This window comes from Halyomorpha halys, unplaced genomic scaffold (assembly GCF_000696795.3).
Source record: "Halyomorpha halys isolate HHAL.00 unplaced genomic scaffold, Hhal_1.1 Scaffold1907.1, whole genome shotgun sequence".
NCBI classification, from domain to species: domain Eukaryota; kingdom Metazoa; phylum Arthropoda; class Insecta; order Hemiptera; family Pentatomidae; genus Halyomorpha; species Halyomorpha halys.
In genome coordinates, this window is record NW_027105936.1 from 160,049 (window position 1) to 183,422 (window position 23,374).

Here is a 23,374-nt window from a genome sequence, read left to right on the forward strand (position 1 = left end):
ATTTGATTACAATTTAATTTTTTGTGTTATTTTTTACAATTTCAAGTTCTATCGGGCTTAAAAAAAGACCCTATAGTATTGATGATATATAAGTATATATATATATAGTATTGATGATATATAAGTATATATATAGTATTGATGATATATAAGTATATATATAGTATTGATGATATATAAGTATATATATAGTATTGAAAATCACAATTAAGAATTACAGAACATTATTCTCCAAGGAAAAGCACTTACCTTCGACAAGGAGTTTATACCTCTTCACTCCAGCATCATCTTCCTCATGTATTACCGCTCTGTTAACATTTGGTACTCCCTTAAAATAAATTTAGAAATAATTTTAATAAAATGGATTACTCATAACACAATTTATCTACTTTTAAAAGCTATAATTATTTAATTTAACTGATAAAATAATACTTTTTGTCGAATAATGTTTTCTTTAACTAATAATACACACTTTCGTTGAAATAAAAAGAGAGCAAATCAGTTATACTAATTCTTAACTAATTCAAAGACAGAGTGTCATATTCCACTCTGTCTTTGATTGCCGTCAAAACAGCCCTCACGAAGCCCTGCAACATGGGACAAAACGTTGGCTCAATAAAATAGTATAATTATTTACTATTTGAGTTTTTTTTTTACCGCACCCGGACCATATTCCATTCATTTAAAAATATTTCCAATCAACAAAGTTTATATTGCACCTTAATAAAAATTGTTGTTTACACATTTACCAACAAAAATTGAATATTTAAATATGTATAGATCATTTCACTAATTTATGACCACTTACTAATCTAAAATGTTTCTTGACATTGAGCCTAAATATCTTAGTAATTTTATGAGGAGATGATTGAGGATACGGTCAGTGTAGAACACAAATAAATAAGTTTTTATTTATTTGTGTTCTACACTGACCATACCCTCAATCATCTCCTCATATATATTATCCATGATCAACAATCTTCTCATTATTACGTATCTTAGTAATTGTTCAAATGCTAAAAGAACAAATAAATAAATAAATGGTATAAATTGATTCCTGAAAATAAATATAACAAAGTTTTTATTTAATCAAAATTAAATTACAGTGAAATTTAGTTACAAAATTATTATTTTTGAAACAAGACTGTTTAAAATATCTAATCATATAGATATGAAAATATTATATCAGGTATTAATACATTATAATAAAAAATATTACACTACAAGATAAAATACATATTAAAGAATATTTAATTACCTTGATTACGACATTGAGAAGATTTTCTTTTAGGTAGCGTAGAGCACCATCTAAGGTATCTTTTCCTGCTTGGGTATTCACGGTTAGAACAGACGACGTTTGGACAAGAACTTGTAGGTTTTTTATTTTTAATTTTGCAGTACAAATACTGTAAAAAAAAAATAAATAAATTTTATCAGATTTAATCAAAAACAATAGTCATCTTTAACAAGAAATTTAATCTTTATTGAAGGGTAGATAAAAAAGATAACAACAGCATAGGGATCTCAACTTAAACTTATAATTTATGTTGTGTAAGTCGAAACCAACGAAAACATAGTATACCCTAAATGCAACTGGAAGCTATATTCATACCAAAAAGGATAGTTTGTATAAAATTACATACCATTATGATAAATCAATGTTTTTTCAATAATATTGAGTATTATTTGATGAAAATTATAGGAGGTATTTTTAATAAAACAGAAATAAAAATCATTGTCAAAAATAATAACCTTACATGATAAAATAATTTGAACATTTATACTAGTATTTTAATAATATTTTTTATTCAAAGTTTCTTCTTTTAAATTTAAATACTATTTTTAAAAAAGAAATACATTTATAAAAGCATAATAAATAAATTTTTTACTTCATTAAAAAAATAATTGAGGAAACATGTACACTGAATATCGGTTATAACCATCTCCAACGGATCAGGTATATTTGGTCATAATAGACGATTGTCTTTATAATCAATCACTATACACATAATGTGAATGTGAAATAAGAATTTTTTAAAAATTAATTATTGCTACCAAACACTAATAAATTGCTTCATATGGATGATGATAGCTTCATCTGACAATTAGTCGTTATAATCGTTGTTGCAATGTATGTTAAAAAAAATAAATTGGTAAGACTGAAAATCACGGATTCAGAATTATTTGTTACAATAACAGATAAGTTTATTCTTATAAAGACATTATATTCTTAGTCGTTATAAGGGATATCCAATGAATAACAAGGACAAACTATATGTATGAATATATTATGACATTTTTAATTACTTAATTTGAATACCACCAGGTTGAGTTGTAAACAAGAATCTTCTCTGAACAGAAATAAATGAAAAACTCTTTATACAGTAACAAAATTTTCTTCCTTGTTAATTTCATTAATAAAATGCGACATAACAAGAATGAATTACCTGTATTTAATACTATCTGCATTTACTTCTAACTTTAAAAGGCGAATTCTTTCAATATCCAACTTAATAATCAGGAAACAGTCAGATGGAACGTAGACCTCTTCAATGTATTCAGTTACCTACAAATTATTAACATAAATTTTTTTTTAAAAAAAGGGGGCGAAAACGTTTTGAAAAAAAAAAAAGTTTTACCGCTTCCGGACCATCTTCCTTTTATATATTACACACAACCATTCAAAAATCTTTCAAAATTAATGTTTATTTGTTCCTTTTTTTTTGTTTCTTTTTTTAAAATTTAATTTGAAATAGATCTTCAAGTTCCAAAAGTTTAAAAACATTCAAAATATACTCTCAAAATTAGAATAATAAAACACCACACTGCTTATGAATAATAATAGAACATGCTATATATTATAAACAATACATTTACTCACTTATATACTGTTGTATATATATTAGTAAATAATTAAAACATAGTGAAGTGATCATTTTAACTTGATTTAATTTTATTTTAAATTCATATGAATCAGATGGAAAGAACATTCTATCATAATGATTCTAAATTGAGACCTCTCAGCAGCTAAAATGCTATTTATTCTTTCTTTAGGATAATGCTGATTCATGAACATACAACAGGCAGTATAAGAAAAAGTTGAAAAATTTATAAGATAAAAGTGGCACTTCTGGTCAATCTATTTTATCAAAAAAGTTGCTGGTAATTACCTACTTTAAATATCTGATTTCAGTTTTGTACAATGTTTTATTTTTGAGCTAGGTTGACCAAACATGCGCGCACACATTTATCTATATTTAAGGTGAATATTATAAACAATATAATATTGTATTCATACAACATACAAACAATGTGAGATGGGTAATTTTTCAAATTAACAAAATTAAAGTTGCTTCAGATAAAAATTTTTTACGAAATCCACATTTAAGCCCCAGAAAACTATTCCGATAAGGAAGAAATCTACTTGACATTGAAGAGCACCTAATTTTACATAGATACACCGTATTTAATCAATATGGTTAAAACTGTTTTCGAGAAAATAAAAAAAATTCAATTCTATAAAGTCGCACTTCCAGTCGATCGATTTTATTGATAAAGTTGCTGTTAGGTCCTTGGTATATACCCTCCCAAAATCTTTTTCATTTTTGAGCTAGGCCACACACAATAAAATAATTATTGATTCTTATAATTGATTCTAAATAAAATTTTCATTTAAGCTTCAATGTTCTCACTAATAACTTTGATATTAATTTCCTAATAAATTTAAATCATGAATAAGTTACAAATTAACTTTTTTTTTTACAAATGAAATGTTTTGAATACATTATAAGAATACTTACCTCACCTAGTGTCGTCTTTTCTATCCTACCTTTTACCTGTCTGGCAAATTCCGGATCGGTATCATTCTCTAAATATGCAGTAATTATAGGAGTACTAATTGATTTACTGGCATTAATGATTTCTTTAATTCTGAAAGAAACCAGAAAGATAGAATCATTGAATATAAAAAGACAATATTGCAAATAAACAGTAATCATTCAAGTTGATCAACAATAGTTGAACTTCAACATGTAAGGGTTTGGCAGACCTATTTACGGATTTCTTTGAAACATCCACATAATACTTAATCCTATATCCATTTATAACTAAAATACTGTATTCGGCCTGATCTTTCAAAAGTGGTACTGAACCCTTTTAGTTAGAAATGTTAACAAATAAATAAATACCTAGGAACTCCTTGAGTAATGTTCATCGAAGCGACTCCAGCGAAGTGGAAAGTTTTCAGAGTCATTTGAGTACCTGGCTCACCAATACTTTGAGCTGCTAAAGCTCCAACAGCAGTACCTGAAAGCAATGGACAAAAATACTCATAAACTCTCACTATCATAAAATCAACATAAAAAAAAAAAACTAACAATTAATTTTCATCCTATACCTGGTTCGATTTTTGCATTAAGATATTTTTCCCTGCAAGTTTGGAAAAAGTGTATCAGTTGTGACAAAGTGATCCTTTCCAGTTCAGTGATTAAAGGTGACTTCTTCTCCCACCCAGTTTGAATGTCTTTACATCTTTTTGCCTGATCTCTCACGAATGACCTACAACAAATAGATGATTTAATTGTTTATGAACATATTGCACTTCCAAGTTGACATGAAACAGTATTATAGAAACGAAGCTTGACCAATTAGTAATCAATAATTTTAACTTGATTTAAAACACATAAAAAATTTAAAAACAAACACCAATATTCATGGATTTAGAGTTTTTATTATCTTTTATTCTACATATTTTATTACTTTAATGACGGAGATAATAGGTTCACTAAAGATTGGTTTTGTTTCTTTTATTATTATTTCAATATTTTAATTTTAGTTATAATTTTGAAAATAGAAGTACATCATATTGTTATTGTATATACACACAATTTTATTTTTTAGCTGCTATTTGCTATTTTTTATTCCATGTTATAATTTAATGGTATTAATTTCTATTTTTTAGTGAAATGTATTGAAAATATAAATTTTGAACACCACTACCACCATATTGGTAATTTGAAGTAAATTATCGTCAGCTATACAAAATTTCCCACAACTTTATTTAACAATAAAAAAACTATTCTAGATTTAACAACTTAAGTTTGCATAGAACAGTTAACATATTATAGAAGAGCCCCAGAGAGACCTTTGGGTTAAGATTAATGATGCCATCAAGTATACCACAGAGCCTTTTAACTGCAATACTGGTTCATTTCATATCGTACAATCTTTCCTGAGGATTGATTTGATTGAGAACAATACTTCAAGTTAAAATATATGATTCATAATTTAAATACTAAATAATCTATTCAGCTATTTAGTAAATTTTACTGAACATTCTTTTGATACCTCAATTGTTCTTTGAATTCATGACAGCAGCAACTGAACTCTGACGAATCTAGTAAAACATCCGAACCTTCAATGATATCATCGTAACTTAATGGTTTTTCCTGCCTGAAAGGGTAATTAGCTCGTACACTGTCCCACACCCTCTTCAGCTCCACAGGGCAACCATTTCCTGGAAAAAAAATAGTTTCTAAATGAAGAAAAATAATGGTTTTACTGACCAAAGTAAATTCCAAGAGATTATCTTCAAGCTGCGGACTTTCAAAAAAAGGTTATGGAAAAAATTAGCATACTTGAAGAACTGTAGGAAAATTAATATAGAATATTTTGATTAATTTTTGGTATTACATAAATGTTTCTCCAAAAAAACTACTGTTCTCACAATACAGAAAATTAAATTTATAAAAATTTTCATCAGCAGTTACAGAGAACATTTTTTTTTTTTAGCTATCATTAATACCTTCCATATAAGTAGGGTCCAGACCATCACCACCATACACAAATTGGATAACATCTCCAGTTGAATTCCTAACAGTCATATCATAGTGGAGGCAGAGGTCTTCTAATGACTGAAAAAAAACAAAAAGAGATATATAAATAAAAATCTAGTTTCCAATTCTCCTATAACGTAGTTTTCATAGCTTTAAAATACATGTTAATTATGTAATATCTATACAAATTACTTTAACCAATCGCCTTTGCATGTATCCTGTTTCCGCAGTTTTAACAGCAGTATCTACAAGACCTTCTCTACCACCCATTGTGTGGAAGAAGAACTCAGTAGGTGTAAGGCCGGAAAAGAAACTATTTTCAACGAATCCTTTGGCAGCAGGAATTTTAGCTACAAGAAAAGAAATGGTCATACAGAAGAACAATGATAATATAGGATTTAATTTGAATTTATAATGAATTAAATTTAATAATCCATACAAGTTTATACAAATAAAAATCATAAATAATAACACAACAAGTAGATAATAAAATTAAATAAATCTTACAGTGACGTTCATAATGAGGAAGAGCCCTATCTTCAAAACCATTAGGGACACGTTTTCCACTTATGGCCTGTTGGCCTACGCAGGCAATCATCTGGGATATGTTAATAAATGAACCTGAAAGAAATAACAAAGAAAATATGTATATAAAAAGCCTGAAATTTTCATTAAAATATTGTTTTTTTTTTCCTATGCCACAGGAATTAGACTATTAAGCCATTTTCCCTCTCACAGCACAATATAAGTTTACTTTTGCCTTGAGTTGTTTTGCATCTTGTTGAATAATTTTTAGACTAAAACACTATAAAATATGATGTCAACCATTTGCATAGAGGGCATTTGGTAAATGAGTGAATCTGCAATGCCTATTCGATGAAGGTGTTTTTGGAGCAGATCATGTCCTGTTACTAGGTGGAAATAAGCCACTCCCACAGTTCTGCTAAGATTATCGAGAATTCATTTACCCTTATTTAGCAGGCTCTCCCACTTCTAACCCTCCATTTGAACTTAGTATCTGATGCGTGTCTTTTCCTTATAATAAGGATTTATAGTAGATGTTACTGCTTAGTAAGAAAGTGGACGTACAGGCTGGTTCTCCATACAACTGACGTTAGCTAACCTTTCAGCTTGTTCATAAATATAAAATATTGTGCGAAAAGATTGACATTAAAAGTAAATAAATTAGTTCCGTAATGAGTAGGAAAGATAGATAAGCCAGATAAACTTAGATACTCTTGGGAGTGGTCTGGAAGTTTACTAAAACTACATATTGCCAGGTACTCATTTTTTTATAGGGTTGAGTGAACACTGCAAAGGTCTGTTCTTGGTTTTCATACAGAATAAGTCTTTTCATTTTCTTTCAAAAGAAAATGTATTGTACCTATCTAACCAATTGATCTAAAGCATTACATTAACTAAATATGATTTAAGATTAAAAATGAATTTTAAGTATATACTCTTATCACATTTAATAGGTTATAATCAAATAAAAAAATATATTATTTTTTAAACAGCTAATTATGGTAGAAATAAGCATAGATTTATTTATACTAATTACTTTTTAAATGTTATTTAGCCTAATGCCAATTATAATTGTTTTTATAGTTAGGAATGTACAATTAATTAGTATGTTGATAATATTTTATTAAATAAGATTATAATCATTTACAACTTTATTTCTTTGAAACTATCTGTTTTACAATTGAATGTGCACATTTTGTTTTGGAAGATTGAACTTGAAAATAGGCAGTGTCTAACACATTATTCAGTTTGTTAAAATAAAGCAATAAAGTTTATAAGGGATAAGATTTCTTCCGAAGATATATTAGTTGATACATGAGAAGGTTGGGGATGTGGTCAGTAAAGAACACAAATAAGTAAAAACTTATTTGTTAGTGCCAAAAGTATTGACTCATTATTAATTGATACACTCTATTGACCTAAATTAAAGTAAAAGCTAATAATTGATTATAGAACAATAATTAAGTTTTTGGAGTGAGAGGGCATCTACCAAGCTAATATTTCGCAGAAATTGTGCATATTTTGAGCTTTAAGAATATTTCATTGTTAAAAATTTTTTTTTCAATGATGAGTTCAATAGAAAACCATATTGAAGAGTTTTGTCACATTATGACACAGACCACCACACCTGACCTATGAATTGTTTCCATGAATTCACCATCAACAATATATCAGGAACATTATTTAGATACATAAAAAATGCCCCACTACATACTGCTTATCTAAAGCTCCAAAAGTTAAACGAAACTTTTTATAATTTTACTACTGTGTGACTTTCATATGTTTGTACCATTAAAAGGCTTTGTAAGAGAAAAGTTTAAGCGATGGTGCGGGGGTTGAGTTTTAAGCATAACAAAAGAAACATTCCCTTTTGAACTTTCGGTTACCATTTTGGATTAATGATATATATAATGTGAATGAAATATATAATTTTTGTACCACAGAAGTGTAATTAATTTTTTCTTTTTGTTTCAAGATTTGTTTCACATTTTTACAGATGACATTAAAAAACATTTATAATTTGAAAACCACCAATTACCTTTAGATCCTGCGAGAGCCATGATAAGCGGACTGTTTTGGCTACCCAATTCATTCAGGCAGGCCTTTCCTGCCCTGTCTCGAATTACTGAAAGTTCTTTAAGAATTACAGCTTCAAGAGTTTCATCTGCAGAGCAACCGGGCTGGCATTGAAGTTTACCGTCAGCCTGCTTCTGAATAAACTCATTACATTTTGAATACCTGTAATAGTAATAAATATATTCAATCATACAATAAAACCAACAAAACTTAATGGGGTATTTATTATTTGGAATATTTATTATGCAAGTGGTATAACATTCAGTTTTCTATATTCAATAACCAGTGTTTCATTTGGCTAAAAAATATTAAAATTTTCTGGATAATCAGTGAAAGTGAATTTAAAAGGAGAAAAATATAGTTATTTTATAATATATTATATAATATGTATAAGCCCCAGCATCTTGGTGTGAACCACGGTTCAGCAAACTAGAGCTTATATGGTTCTTTGAGTATATTAGTATAGCTCATTGTTTTTTAAATATAATAAAACTTTTTATTTTGTAACTATAATATATACAATAAATACTGTATTGCTTTGGATGGCTCATTGATGATATCTGTGTTATATATGTCACATATTGGGATTTTGTTTCTTGAAAAACTTACTTTATCTGAAAGAAAACTAGTTCTGAAGGCTAATGATAGAGAAAGGAGATCTTTATTGCATTTTCAAGTTTATTACACAAATATTGGAACTGATAAAACAAAGTTTCTAAAGACTATTTTAAAAATGAATGAGTATTTTCTAAAGAAATTTCAAAATGTCCAGGAAGTGAAAGAAACTGGCATTCATTATATATTCTCTCAAAGGAATAGCAAGCAAATTAAAATTTGATCCGTATGGAGTAGAAATAGCAGCTTTTAAAATACAGCTTGACTTGACTAATAAGGTTTATGAAAATAAAAAAATTTTGTTTTGCTGCTACAATGGAAAATCTAAAGAGAAAACTTTAGCTGTCTTTCAAATAAAATGCTAATTGATATCAAAAATTTATTTAAGAAGGACAAAATTATCCTAAATACCTAGAAGAGATAGCTAAATTCTAACAATGAGTTGAGTAAGTTAATTTGTTAAATGAGAAATCAAATAACCAATGAAAACTTAACATAACCTTTCTAAGGAAATGCAAACAATTGTTTGGAACAACAATACATAATTATTTTCAATAATTAAAATGCAATTATTCATTACTTAAAAGCAGTCTTGGATGACTTTCAATACACACAAATCATTTGATGTTACATTCATTTTTTCTAAATATGATAATTAAAAAGTCTAACCCAGCATCCAATAATTCCTGTTTAAGCTGCAGAAGTCGAGGGCTTGGAGTAACATCTCCAATACCAATAGAAAAACCACGATTCATCATGTAGGCTGAAGTCATTCGACCTGTAAGATGCACAAAAATACTAAGATCACATTTATAACTAATGACTTCTGTTACAATTAATTTAGTTCTGATCAACAATGCAATAATTTAAAATAATAAAAATAGGCTTAATACGCACTTAATCTCCACATTGCAGTTGTAGCAGCTTCTTCACCCCAATCGCAGAGGAGCACATAAAATATATTTGCTTTACCTCCAGATCCAAGAGTAGATTTATCCATCATACCAGCTAGCAGCTGAGAATTGCGTATATTGATGACTACAAAATCATAAAAACACTTATTCATAATTTATAGCAGTCAAGTCTAAAATTGCATTTAAAAAAATAATTAAAACTTACAAGAATCATTATTGCACATTTCTTCACCACTAGTATAGGCCCTCCCTTTTGTTCTCAAATTGGCATTGATAGGGCACCATTTGTTCGGTTTAATAAGCAAGCTGAAGATTTGCTTTCCAGTCCACAACTTGGCAGGCTTAAATATAATTATGTTAGAGACATTTATTAGTATTCTAACAATATTTTTTTAATTACAAATATTCTAAAATACCTTCATAATAGCTGGTGGTGGTAAATTGATAGTCATATTAAGGTCTTCTCCACAAAGAAGAGTGGCTGCCAATTGACAAGCTTCGCTCTTGGTCAAGAAAACACTTCTCTGTGTTAGAAGGTAAGCACCAGTGATGAAGTCTTGGGTTGCAGCAATCAGCAGTTCTCCATTTCTAGGAGTTACTAAGTTTGCTTTGTTCTATGGAAGTACAGATGCAATAAATGAATGGGAATAATTTATTTATGTAAATATTTTACAGTTTATAAATAAAAAAAATAAAATAATCTTACACCCATCAAAATCAAAGCCTCAGCTCTAGCTTCTTCCGTCTGAGGAAGATGAAGATTCATTTCATCACCATCAAAATCAGCGTTGTATGGAGTACAGGCACATTCGTTAAATCTATTTAGAAAAATATATATATAAAAAAATTAGTGCAAAACAAAACAATAAAATATAAATAAGGAAGATAAATGAAACTTGGGACAGCTTTAATAGCTTCTGAAATAACCTTTTTTACAAGTTCAACATACAGCATTAATAGTAATGGTTTGAAGATACCTTGGTTATTTTGAAAATATTTTATCTTTAGGTTATAATTTTATTTTTAATAAATAATAAATGACCCAAGGTACAATTAATGTTATTGTACAATTAATATTATTGGGTCAATCTCTATTGTACCTTAGAAAATTATTTGTACCTTGAGGAATATTAATTTAAATAGAACTTATAATAATAATTGATTACCAAATAACACAAAATAAATGAAAAACTATGTTTAACGATAAGTCAGAATACATAATTTTTTTTTTTTTTAAAGTCTCATCCTATTAAACAGATATAAAAAATGTGAACATAATATCAATGTAACTTAATATTACCTGAATGTTCTATTCTCTAGTACTCGAACACGATGTGACATTATACTTAGTTTGTGTAAACTAGGCTGACGATTGAAGAGGACAATATCTCCATCCTTTAGATGCCTTTCTACAATATCACCTTCCTAAAATCATAAATAAAATACTCGAGGTATTAAAAGAATGTAAAATAAATAGTTCAATCAACGTACTGAATAAAAAAGTGAATTACTTGAGTTCCACAAACAACACTCTACTAGACTGAATGAATAATGAAATTTTATTAATAAGCAATTAAATGATGACTATTTACAGATGAAAATGAGATTTTTTAGAGCTTACCTTTAATTCTTGGGCTATTTTGGCTCGGTTTCCATACCTAAGGAACTTTTTAAATGATTGTCCTTTCTGTTGGACAAAGTTAGCCCCAGGATGGACATCAGGCCCATTACAAACTAATTGCCTCATGAGTTCTTTATTAGCAGGTTGAACTCTTTCAGGAAATGTCAAGATTTTAGCAACATGAATAGGTACACCAACCTAATAAATATATTTGTTAAAATTATCAATAGATATAATCAATTAAAAAATAAACAATAATAAAATACTAACTTACCTCTTCAATTCTAAGATTAGGATCAGGAGATATTACAGTTCGTGCCGAAAAATCAACCCGTTTTCCAGATAAATTGCCACGAAACCTACCGTGTTTACCTTTTAATCTTTGAACTAATCCTCTGCTCGTTTTTTTTGGCTATGGAAAAAAAAATAAAGAAATTGTAAATTTTTTTTACTAGTTTCAATGAGTAATACTAATTTCATTCATTTGAACACAGGACAGTAAGTTATAAGGAACTTATCCATAGATAAGAAAAATTATAATGAATATTAAATTCCTGAATAAAATATGTAAATTAATATAATTTAATTCAGTTACCTGCATGTTAATGGGTATTCCAGATGTCTCACTATTTATGTATAGGGCACAATGTAACTGTAAAAACTCCCAGTCCTCAGCCATCATCTGTGCCTTAGCTCCAGAATGTTTATGTTTCATGATAACATCGTTGATGAAAACGATTTCGGATAGTTTCATAGTAAGATCATCTTCATTCCTATTAGAAATTATAATTTTTATTTTTAAAAAAAGTGTTTTGAACATTGAAGAATTTTTCATTTTTTACTTTCATTTATAAGGGTAAGTATTAAAATCATGAAAAATTTAAAATCGCCGGCATATGTACATATATTTCCTTTGTATATATTGTAATTTGTTTGTTTTTATTTGTCTTAGGAGGTAGAAAAAAAAAATTAACTCTAAAGTACCTTTGACCTTTGATTTTGTTTATTTGAAAAAAATAAACAGTTCTCATTGTTAACAATAATCAAAAATAAATATAAACAAAACATTAAAAAATAATTATGAATAAATAAAGCAGAAAAAAGAAAAGTTGATAGATCTGATTTGAATGGCAAAAGCCAAAACCACAAGATCTTGTCCGATTGCATAATGACTTACTTATCTCTTGTTAAACTGTTGTATTCTTGGCAGGAACAAAATTTATATTCATTATTCCCACCCCGAGAAACCCTAAAATACAAATTTTAAAGAAACAGAAATATGAACATTTTTTCCTGTTCATAATTTTTGCCTTCCCTGGCCTTTAGATGTTTTGTTTTTCGAAAATCACAAAAATTGTGATAACTTCAACATGAGTCACCAATCTACACAAAACTTGGGGATGTATGTAGGGTGGTAAGTGAAAGTTATGTAATGCCCACACTGCACCAGATTTTTTTTAAACTTACGTTCCAGATTTCAGATCAGATATTACTGAGGGTCGAATTGATAATGGTGGTACCGGAATCCTTGTCAGTATCAGATCAGCAGGTCTTGAAAGATTATAATTCATAACAAGCAATGGGATATCTTGGGTTGGAATAGCTTCCAATAATTGCAAAACCTAGAATTATAAAATAATGACTTAGCTCCATAAAAATCAGCTTTTAAGAGGAGTGGATAAGAAATATGGCATGCTTGTTATAAATCACTTTTAAAATTTATATATTAACAGAAAATCTAACATCTTAGGTTAAAAAACAAATTACAATAAATCTAGAATTTAATCTTTAAATCAAACAAATTAATTCCAATACCTCTTGAGGATTTAGGATGTGCCCATTCACATTGACACCAGACAGGTCTTTGCCAAACTCAGTATTCTCACTCAATTCAGCTGTAAGCAATAATTAAAATATTATAAAAAAAATTATAAACATGTAATTTATTTAAGGTAAATGTAAATTTATAAAAATTTAAAGGCAAAATTATTTTAAAAAGTTCAGTTAATAAATATCAGTTAACATAATAGTGTATTAATTAAAATTGGTGAGATAATTTCACATCAAAAATTTAATAAATTATGAACATAAAACAAAAAAAATTAAAATGTAAAAAATACATACCCAATATGTTCTGCATAACTAGGTCTGGCTTTTTGCTATTATGTTTTTCATGTATGATTTTTAGAAGTCCACATTTTTTAACTGTACCATTTAAATCACCACAATGAGGGCAAAGACTAAACTTTTTGGCCCTGGTTTGTATCTGCTTTCTCAATGCTTTTCTCACTAGATATGACAGGTTTTTATTCCTCAACTTGTTATAATAAACTTGTCTTTCTTTTTCGGGAATTAAAACTCTGGCACATAGTGGATTCTAAAACACAGTAAAAATTAAAAGGGAATCATCAAAGAAAAGATTTTTTATCCATAGAAATTCATCTAATTCTGTTATACAAACCTTGCATATTGTTTGTAAAATGTTTATAACTGCCCTAAAATATCCTATATGAAAAACTGGAAGCTGTAGGTCTATATAGCCATAGTGTCCAATGCAATCATTTAATCCTTTACCACAAGTACCACAATTTGCATCTTTTTGATTTGTGCCCTAGGATAAAAAATATATTAAATCAATGAATTTAAAACAATTAGAGTAAATAAAAGTTGGTTTATTGACAATCATCTCACCATTTTTCTATCTAAAACGCCATAAGAAACTGGAGTTCTCTGAGAGTCCTGTGAATATAAGTTTTTAGCAACAACATGCAAATGAGCCTGCTGCTGCATTTGTTGTGGCCCGTCTAGCCCAAAACTAACATGGGATCTATAAAAGGAATAAAATAAAATAATTAAACAAAGAATTCTTTTAATAAGATATATTTTTTTTTTTAAGTTAAAAATCAATTTTAACAGTTCTTACATTTTACGGGCCATAGCCGTTTCACGGTACAATTCCTTGACCATTGTTATAAAATTTCACAAAATACCAGAAACAAACAACAGACTACCCACAATGTTTAACCTGCTATAAACTCATGCTCACAACAATAACCAAGATGAAGACTTCCAACTCATTTACAAAGAAGTTAGTATTCGGAATACCTAGAATTAAGGGCTTCAGAATTATAAACGTAAATGAAATCAAATATTCAATATTTGCTGATACCAAGAAAAACCTAGCGATAAAAAGTGTTTACTAATATTTAAAAACACGCTTTTAAAGAATTTATCCACCTAAGAGCTCTGTTAACAATTATTCCAAAATAACTGATGAAACAATAAAATTAATGATGGATCCTTTAGACCTACTAATTTAAAGCGCGATTTCCACGGTAATGGTGATAGTGACAGACATTGTGAAAGTGAAAACTGTCGCATACACCATGATTATGCAAACCGACTTTTGCTGTCGAACTATCTTTGTTTGATAGTTGATAGTCTACTATCAGACAAAGTCGTCTATCACGTGGAAATTCCGCTTAAATAAAAATGTCCATCTCTTCAAATACTGAATAATTTCTGTACCGCTGTTTCATATGCATTAAATTTGGACTGCTTGATTTATACAAATGATGGGTATATGACAAGTCTATATGATTAACTAAATCACCTCTGAAAATTCTGCAGAAATATCAAAGGATCTATCATTAAAAAACTGACTTGAAGGTCTTCAGTGAGGTTTCACGATATGTTTTAAACTATATGAAGAAAATAATTCTTTCCTGAATACTTCTGCGTAAACGATATTTTTAATACTTTCGCCTGCCGAGAAGCCTGTGTATAATCAATAAGTTTTGGCTCCGATTTAACATGTGGGGTATTTTTTATCAGAAGACCTCGACAATGTATGTTCATAGGTTAGGTAGCTGAAGATGAATTGACGGGATGAGTTGTACGGGTAATCGCCGTAAATCCTAGCAGAATGGAAAGTTCACTCGATAAAGTATGTGCTTACGGCCGTGAAGAAGATGGCACGTCCAACAGGTATTAGATGTAGGTACTTGCAGATTTTCACTCCGTAAGGTATTCGCTTAAGGTCATTGAGGAGTAGCCAGTCTTAAAGGTCCTGATGAAAGATTGGAGAGCACAGCAAGGAGGAATGATCCAGAGAAAGCAGAAGTGAAATCAAACTCCAATATACGTTTTAAAAAATAGGACAAGAATGTACTGATCCACTACATATATTATTACTCACTGCCTCCTCAGGAGGAGAAATCCCTGAGGGATACACGCACTTTGAATTATCACTTCTGTGCTTAGTCAACTCTCATGGCTATTAAACACGTAGAGTGATGCTCATTATAAAACGTTAGCTTTTGGTGGATCAGAAAATTCTATTCTAATCTTTATAAATTCAAATAATACATTTCAGAATAACTCATTTGACATGGTAATTTAATTCGTACAATTAAAGTATCTACAAGAATTAGAAATTTCAATATAGACGTGTGTCTGACGTTCATAGTTCGTGCTTTGGTCTTTAGGTTGCCTTCGGCGTATTGTGAGCTTCTTTGCTAGAAGACTCTTGCTAAGATTATTAGCTAAAGACAGTAAACAAAAAGGAAAAACTATTTTGGGTAAATCAGATCAATAAGAAGAGAGTACTACCACTTATGTGTTAAACATGAGTACACATGAATGAACTGCAGAGGTTTGAAAACCCAGAAACTTGTGCACTCTAATAAAAAGTTACCTTTAAGAAAGATGGATCCTTTGGTGTAGAAACTTCCATAGAGATCAGTTCTTGGTCCTGTTGTATGGAAGTTGGTCTTTGATGAGTTGCAGGAGTGGTTCTCTGCAATAGCCAATGTGGATGATTTGGCTGTAGTAATGTCCTCAAACAGCAGAGGATAAGCAAAACACAGTGCCAACCTGATAAGTGCATGGTGTAAAAGAAAGAAATTAAAGATGGCCTCTGCAAAAGCTCAGGCTATGCTACTAAAAAGTAAAAAGGGTAGAGCCAACCCTATAATTCTACTTATTGAAGATATGATAATAAGTCCAAGCGAGGTGATCACCTACCTAGATATAAAATTTGGTAAAGGGTCTAATGTGACTCCTCACTTGGAATACCAAGAAAATGTGGCGGCACTAGCCTAGAACGGCCTTAGTTGTGTGGGGACACATCAGCTACCAAGCAACAATGACCATTTAAAAGGGGGATGTTGTGAATATTCTGAGGTATGCATTCCCTGCCTGTAATTGGAACCTTATAAGCCTGCAGAAAAGAAGGTTGGCTAGGTTTCAGCGGAGGACTCTGCTGCGTTGTTAGAGCATACCGGAGAGTCTCGTTTGGCGGCACAGGTCTTAGCAGGAGGGGTTCTTTTTAACCATCTAGGACTTGTTAAATATAGGTACAAGCAAGAAGGTTCAGCAAGTTTGTCAGAAAAAAACTGGACTAGAATTGAGGAGGATCCTAGGAAATTGTAAAAACTATTGTCCAGGACATGTTAGAAGAGAGGAATCAGTGGTGGGAGATGACCCTGACTGGATCTATCTTGAGGAAGTACTTTCCCACCATCCAAACTCGGTTAAAAGCAAAGGGCCCTCCCTGACTACAGGATTTCCCAATTCTTGACAGGGCATGTTAGCTTTCGAGCTAAAATTCATTGCCAAATGGATATCGACCCTCTATGCCCTCATTGTGGTGTGCCATTAACTTCTGAGCACATAATTGTTGTTTGCACCACCTTTGAAGCACAAAGGACTAAACTGTTGAGGGAAACTGAGCTCTTTATTCCAATGCAGAATGATTTCTCTTAGCTGGTTACTGAACATAAGTGCCCCTATTACAAAAGTTTTGTGTATAAGTGGAAAAGTTCAGTGGGCCTTGCCCACTTAAAACTGGGGCAAAGGGGACTGGTTCCTGAAAGGCCAGGAGGCAGAGGGGTAGGAAGAGACCAAAAAAAAAAGGGGAAAAAACATTATTAAATTTGCAGCAATTGCTGATAAAACTGTAAATGTTACATGGATGTTTTGAGGAACAGTTCATCTTGAATTCTTCACGTATCTCCTTTCATTCTTAAGCTTTCTTTAAAAAATTTTTAGTGTTCGTGTATACTATCAAACAGATATACTGTATGTATTTACATTACTCTGTGTGATAAAGCATTTAAGTTGAGAGCCATTGTGCAATTAAATTCAATAACCTCGACAAAGCTATTGCCTATATTGACATATTTACTGCCTAAGCGTAGTCTAACTTCTTTCTTTTATAACTTGGCTAAATACCTTTTCCAAACACATTAATTTTATTTTGCATATAATCTGGTTTAAAAATCAATTTCTTTTATTGCATAAATAAATTGGCTATACTTCTATATACTTTCATTCTTAATTATTTGTATTTGGTTTGTGCTGATGAAGCCATCCAAAGTGACTCAAGTCAGTAAAAATTAAATAATAACTAGTTAACAGTTTTATTTCGTCTTGAAATAAATGTGATGAAGCCATCCAAAGTGACTCAAGTCAGTAAAAATTAAATAATAACTAGTTAACAGTTTTATTTCGTCTGATTTCATTGACAATTATCTCCTATACCAGACATAGAATTATTATTATTAATCAAGTTTCTGTATTATTTACGTAATAAAGTGACATTTCAACTACCTGCCTGTGTATGAATCAATATACTATGCTTAAGAAATGACAAAATTGTGAAATTAGGTTTGGTTCAGGCCTGAGTAGATTGTAAGAATCATTGTTTTCAAGAAAATAATACGGACTTATCACCTGATAACTTTACCACTAACCTGATGATGTAAAGAATATTTCTTTAATTATTTGTTAATAAGTGGAGTACCAGAGATGAACTTTCAAAGGATGTCATGGCCAAATATTATAACCAAACTTTAATTTAGGATTACTCGGCACTAGGAATGAGAACTTACTTGAGATTCCTCTGGCCCTCTTTAGTCTAACACTAATTCTGCAAAGTTGGACCATCAAAATTGTCTTGCATTTTTTACTTAATTTCTTTCCTATAACTAAACCTAATAAATACCATAAAATACAGGCATATAGATATTCTTACTTTATGATAATAAAAGTTTAACCAAGTCTAAGAAACAGTGTGTGCTGTTATAACTTACACAGAGAATTTGGATGATGTCAGAATCAACCACAATTAAAATGAAATAAACCAGAGATTAGGGATTTATGATGTTAATATAATATTTTTAATCATACCAACAAATAAAGGTGGAAAAAATATAGGCCCAACTCCTAAGTTTGAAATTCTCGCCCAGTCTGTCAACATGCTAACACCTAGAGCAAATTATTTAGGCAAAGTATTATTGAATGGCAAAGTAACACTAATTCATAAAAATAAAATAAAATATTTTCTTACTATTTCAATTATTACATAATTTTTTAATGCAAGTTAATTTTACAATGGAAAAAAAAATGAAAAAGAAAAGCAAAATAAAAATAATAAAAAATTTATCTTTTATCAAAAGATATAAATGAATCATGTTGAACAAGTTCTACAAATTAACTAACAAGGAGAAAATTTTTTTGCTAAACATTTAATATATTTACAAGGTTATAAATACATTGGCAGCAAAAATGTGCCAAAGAATTTTCATCTTGGCGAAACAGTCAGCACCAGATTCCAGTTGTGCTAAAACTTTTGTAAACAATACAACACTGTACACCATATTAAGATTATCTATAACCGCACTATGACAGCTTAACAAAGTTGTAGGAATTACATCCTCACATCAATTTCTGTCTTTTTCATGCTGTATCCTAATTTGATAAGCTTTAGAGACCAAATTCCACGTTTCCAGGTACCGGTCCATACACATGGCCACACATTTCTAAAATAAAAATAAAAAACTAAAAATTAATCAACCATTACAGAAACTAAGTTATATAAACTTAGTATAAATATAACTATTACTAACTTATTATATTAGATTACTAAGCAAAATTCTCATGATTTCATTTGTTGATAGGATATCTCAAATTTAATAGTGCTCAATTACATTAAATACAAGCTTAGTTTTACTCATGTGTAATAAATATCTTAAATTTGTTATAATAAAAATTGTCTACACAACGTTATACCTAAATAATGTACATTTTCATCATGCTATGGTACACCTCCACCCATCACAACAGCTAAAGACCTACATTGTGGGTCAAATTGTTGATAACCGATAAACAATTGAAAACTATTATGTTCTTCTAGACCACAGCCCAAGGCATCTCCTACTAAAAATATTAAGTGGATGAATTGTACAGATATTAATCTGTTTCTGTAATGAGAAAATTAGCATCATCTTGAATAATATGGTCTCATACTTTGTTTCAGGATTAAACTGGAATAATAGTAAAATTAGTCGAAATAATGCTTAAAATAGTTCCTATCGTTAGGAGATAGTCAAGAACAAAAATAGTTTTCATTTGTTTATAGATAAACAATTTTTCGACTCTTAATGTCAGTCTTCATCAGGGTTGTAGCATTGGGTGGAGGTGTACCATAGCATGATGAAAACCTACATTATATATTTGTTAAATTATATGTACATTATTATATTTAATTATAACAATATTTAGGTATAATGTGATGTAGATATATCTGTTATTATAATAAAAAATGTTGCACACTTCTTCCCACAATAGCTCTAATGAAGATCTACATTGTGGGTAAAATATTGGCAATCATAATAAACAGTTGAAAACTATTTTTGTTCTTTTTGCCCATCTTTTTCTAATTCACATATGATCAATCAACTATATATCATTTCATTTATTCTTTTTATATTGTAACTGATATAATTTTTAAATTTGAAGCTTTAATAGTAACCAATTTTTTTTTTAAATTGAAGGTTTTAGTATAACTGCCTTTTTAAAGGCTGATTTGATATATTAAGGCCACCAGTCTTAAAATATGGCAACTGAAATTTGTATTTGTAAATTTTAAAAGTTTTTGGACTCAACGGCTTTTTTAAAGTCGAACTTTGAAAATCGTCGAAGGAATCTTTTAAGAAATTTGTTTTTTTGGATAACAATGTTTATATTAAGTGACTCCTTGATGAAGGTATAATATAATTAAAAAATATTTCAACAATATAAAATTTTCATATTGCCAGATAACAGGTTTTATGAACTAATGCCTGGATTGTTGGAAGAATTTTAAAGAAATTTGTTTTCTTAAGAAAACAACATAGATAGTAAGCTATGGTAAGTGACTCTGTTTGAACACCAATAGTAATTGGCAAATAATGTAACATTGTAAAAGTCTTCATTTCGTCAATTACCATATTCTACAAAATCTCATTTAATAATTGAGTTGATTATTTGAAATAACAATGAACATATGATATTCAGATCACTTGAGTAGTTTTGGAAAAAATGTTATTCAATTATACAATTAAATGAACTATAAAAAATGTAAGCTAAAAAAAAATCGAATGCACAAGATTAAACTAATAATAATTGTGAAGAAAATATCTAAATATTATTAAATAGACTTAACTCTTTCACTGAAAATTAGACATCAAAGATACTGGATAATTTAAACAGTAAAATTGCAAGTCAAAAAAATCTTAAGTTGTACAAACAAAATCAGTCTCATATAAGTCTGCACAATCAGTCAAATAAATCTGATAAAGTGGATAATTTACCTGTTCCGAGTTATCTAAGGATGCACCTGGTTTGGAAATGCACTTTTTAAAACACTTTTCACTCATTTTCTAAAAATAAAACATATACAATAAGAAACATAAATTATTAATTAAGAAATTAAATACAAAGTGTAAGTCATCATTATATCTCAATTTAGGCTTTAACAAATATATGAGGGTGTAGTTTATTTAACAGTTTGTATTCCTCGTTTTAATCCTAATTATTAAAGATGAGAAAAATATAAAAATAATTAAATACTCTCTTCTTTTTAAAATCGCCGGGGGAAAGGTTATAAGTGAAATACCTACGGTGATCAATTCTTGAGCATTGGCGATGGCTATTTGTTGCTTGACATTTTCAATTAGCTCTTCTTTCTGAGAAGATGATAAACCTGAAGTTAAGGATTCCATTATTATTATATTTTACACTAAATCTGACAAATAACGTGTCCTATTTGGCATGAGCTTAAATTCGTCACTGCCAATCAAATACATCTTTAAAATTTTTAAATCAATTTATTGACAGTTATTTGAATTTTCACGAATAGATTTTTTAAATAAGAATTTTTATAATTTTTAAGTAAAGGATAAGTGAAATATAAATAATCTTACATTAATGCAATTCAAGCACAACTAGAGGCGCGAGATTTAAATATATTTTCTAAATTAAACTTACTTCTCGAATCTGAACTTGGTAATAATGCGTCGTCAAACATCTTTAATAATTCTTTATTACTTTTTATAAAGTAATATATATATTTTTTTATGATAACCTCTACACCAGTGTGGTCTATAAAACCAGGATTTGTATTTTTGTTTACTTTCAAAATAATTATCTTTTCACTATACAGTATAATTAATATTTATTTAATTTGGCATAGAAGTAAAAATATTAAATACCATTTTCATTAAAATTCGATGGTAATAAAGACTGATAATCATATATATGGAAGACACAGCTGCCACCTTATGGATTTTTCGATAATCATTGCTTATTAATATTTAGGTTTCATTTTTCTTAGGTGTTACATTTTACAATGAATTTTATTTAAGGCTACTATAACAAGGAGTTAAAAAAAATATTTCACCAAAATTTTAACAATATCGTGTTATTGTCTCTCATTAATTAATTTACAGCTGCAAATAACAAAAGAACGTTGGGAAATTTAATAATCATTCGATCAAAGCAGGGAAGGGGATAGAAATTTGATTGGGAGAAAGAGTAAAAATTAAATTTTCCAAGAATTAAGACCGGATTTTTCAACTTAGCGTTCCTTGGAATACTCGTTCACCCCTTTTCTAAAAGATTTTTTAAAACTAACCATTCAAATAGCGTTTATAAGCAAATCTGAGTATAATTACCACATATTCTCAATAATTTTCACTGTTTAAAGCAGGTTCTCAAATCCCAAATTTCCCAACTTTTAAGAATTTCAAATTATCGGAGTGGGATGGCACTTCCCCTTCTGCACCGACTTCTTTCAGTTAGAGGTGATCGTTGATCGGGTAATGCTGGAACCCGCTGGCAAAATTGATAACCCATAATTCCATTTTCGGAAAAGTATTACTTTCTCGTTGGGGTGCAATCGATCTAGATTGAGAGTAATAGTCAAGTATTTTCCCACCTCACTCCCTTCCATTTCTGACAGCGTCAGATTCATATTTTTTCTATGAAGCAAGCTACTCCTTTTTAAACAAACAATGCCTTAAGGCATTAAGAATTAGGTTTAATTTTATCCTAACTTGATTAAATCAGGTTAATGAGTCTTGTGAAGATGTTAATAAGTTTCTGAAGAAGATTGAGATTGTTTAATTTAATGGAAAGTAGACAGAGCTGTTCATACGATCACATAAACTGATTAAGGATTGTGGTGATCTGATATTGCCTCGTTTATTTGTTTTTTTCTAAGCCCCATGGGTGCGTCGGTTTGAGGACAAGATGAACAAAAAACGGGTTGAGGCGAAGCTCTTTTACTGTATTGGGAATGCAAGATGGGGCTGAGGAAATTAGATATTTTGGATAAGACTATTGGATATGTGTTGTGTGTTAGTCTGATGGTGTTGGGGCACACCAGGTTTGTTGTGTCAGTAATGGTTCAGTAACTTGTCCTTACTCTCTAGTCTGAGGCTGTTGATTTTCTTGGTGCAGTGGCG

The 23,374-nt window shown here is 29.6% G+C and overlaps 2 protein-coding genes across 3 annotated transcripts in view; both read right to left on the reverse strand.

Moving 5' to 3' along the window:
• Polr3A (RNA polymerase III subunit A) overlaps positions 1-14,691 on the reverse strand; it is a 20,216-nt gene extending 5,525 nt beyond the window's left edge. Inside the window, exons 1-26 of one of the 2 annotated variants that reach the window (XM_014436427.3) lie at positions 14,509-14,691; positions 14,277-14,412; positions 14,047-14,196; positions 13,710-13,962; positions 13,401-13,480; positions 13,053-13,207; positions 12,181-12,358; positions 11,860-11,997; positions 11,586-11,783; positions 11,265-11,389; positions 10,671-10,782; positions 10,381-10,578; positions 10,170-10,305; positions 9,948-10,088; positions 9,720-9,828; positions 8,398-8,597; positions 6,342-6,455; positions 6,027-6,184; positions 5,804-5,912; positions 5,347-5,515; positions 4,397-4,557; positions 4,188-4,305; positions 3,801-3,930; positions 2,448-2,566; positions 1,259-1,406; positions 250-328 (exon numbers count right to left, since the gene is read on the reverse strand). In XM_014436427.3, coding sequence (XP_014291913.1) covers positions 250-328; positions 1,259-1,406; positions 2,448-2,566; positions 3,801-3,930; positions 4,188-4,305; positions 4,397-4,557; positions 5,347-5,515; positions 5,804-5,912; positions 6,027-6,184; positions 6,342-6,455; positions 8,398-8,597; positions 9,720-9,828; positions 9,948-10,088; positions 10,170-10,305; positions 10,381-10,578; positions 10,671-10,782; positions 11,265-11,389; positions 11,586-11,783; positions 11,860-11,997; positions 12,181-12,358; positions 13,053-13,207; positions 13,401-13,480; positions 13,710-13,962; positions 14,047-14,196; positions 14,277-14,412; positions 14,509-14,552 — 3,658 coding nt within the window. In that variant the 5' untranslated portion in view covers positions 14,553-14,691. Of the gene's footprint in view, positions 1-249; positions 329-1,258; positions 1,407-2,447; positions 2,567-3,800; positions 3,931-4,187; positions 4,306-4,396; positions 4,558-5,346; positions 5,516-5,803; positions 5,913-6,026; positions 6,185-6,341; positions 6,456-8,397; positions 8,598-9,719; positions 9,829-9,947; positions 10,089-10,169; positions 10,306-10,380; positions 10,579-10,670; positions 10,783-11,264; positions 11,390-11,585; positions 11,784-11,859; positions 11,998-12,180; positions 12,359-13,052; positions 13,208-13,400; positions 13,481-13,709; positions 13,963-14,046; positions 14,197-14,276; positions 14,413-14,508 lie in introns of those variants that run through there. The other variant, XM_067053585.1, reaches the window with a different exon arrangement.
• A 4,320-nt stretch (positions 14,692-19,011) lies between these two features.
• On the reverse strand, positions 19,012-22,083 carry LOC106690847 (mitochondrial import inner membrane translocase subunit Tim13). The gene is made up of 4 exons (XM_014436428.3): positions 21,897-22,083; positions 21,530-21,612; positions 21,221-21,289; positions 19,012-19,408 (listed from the first exon to the last, which is right to left on the reverse strand). The coding sequence occupies exons 1-4, from the start codon at positions 21,934-21,936 to the stop codon at positions 19,310-19,312; spliced, it is 291 nt and encodes a 96-aa protein (XP_014291914.1). The 5' UTR covers positions 21,937-22,083; the 3' UTR covers positions 19,012-19,309.
• Positions 22,084-23,374: the final 1,291 nt, after the last annotated feature.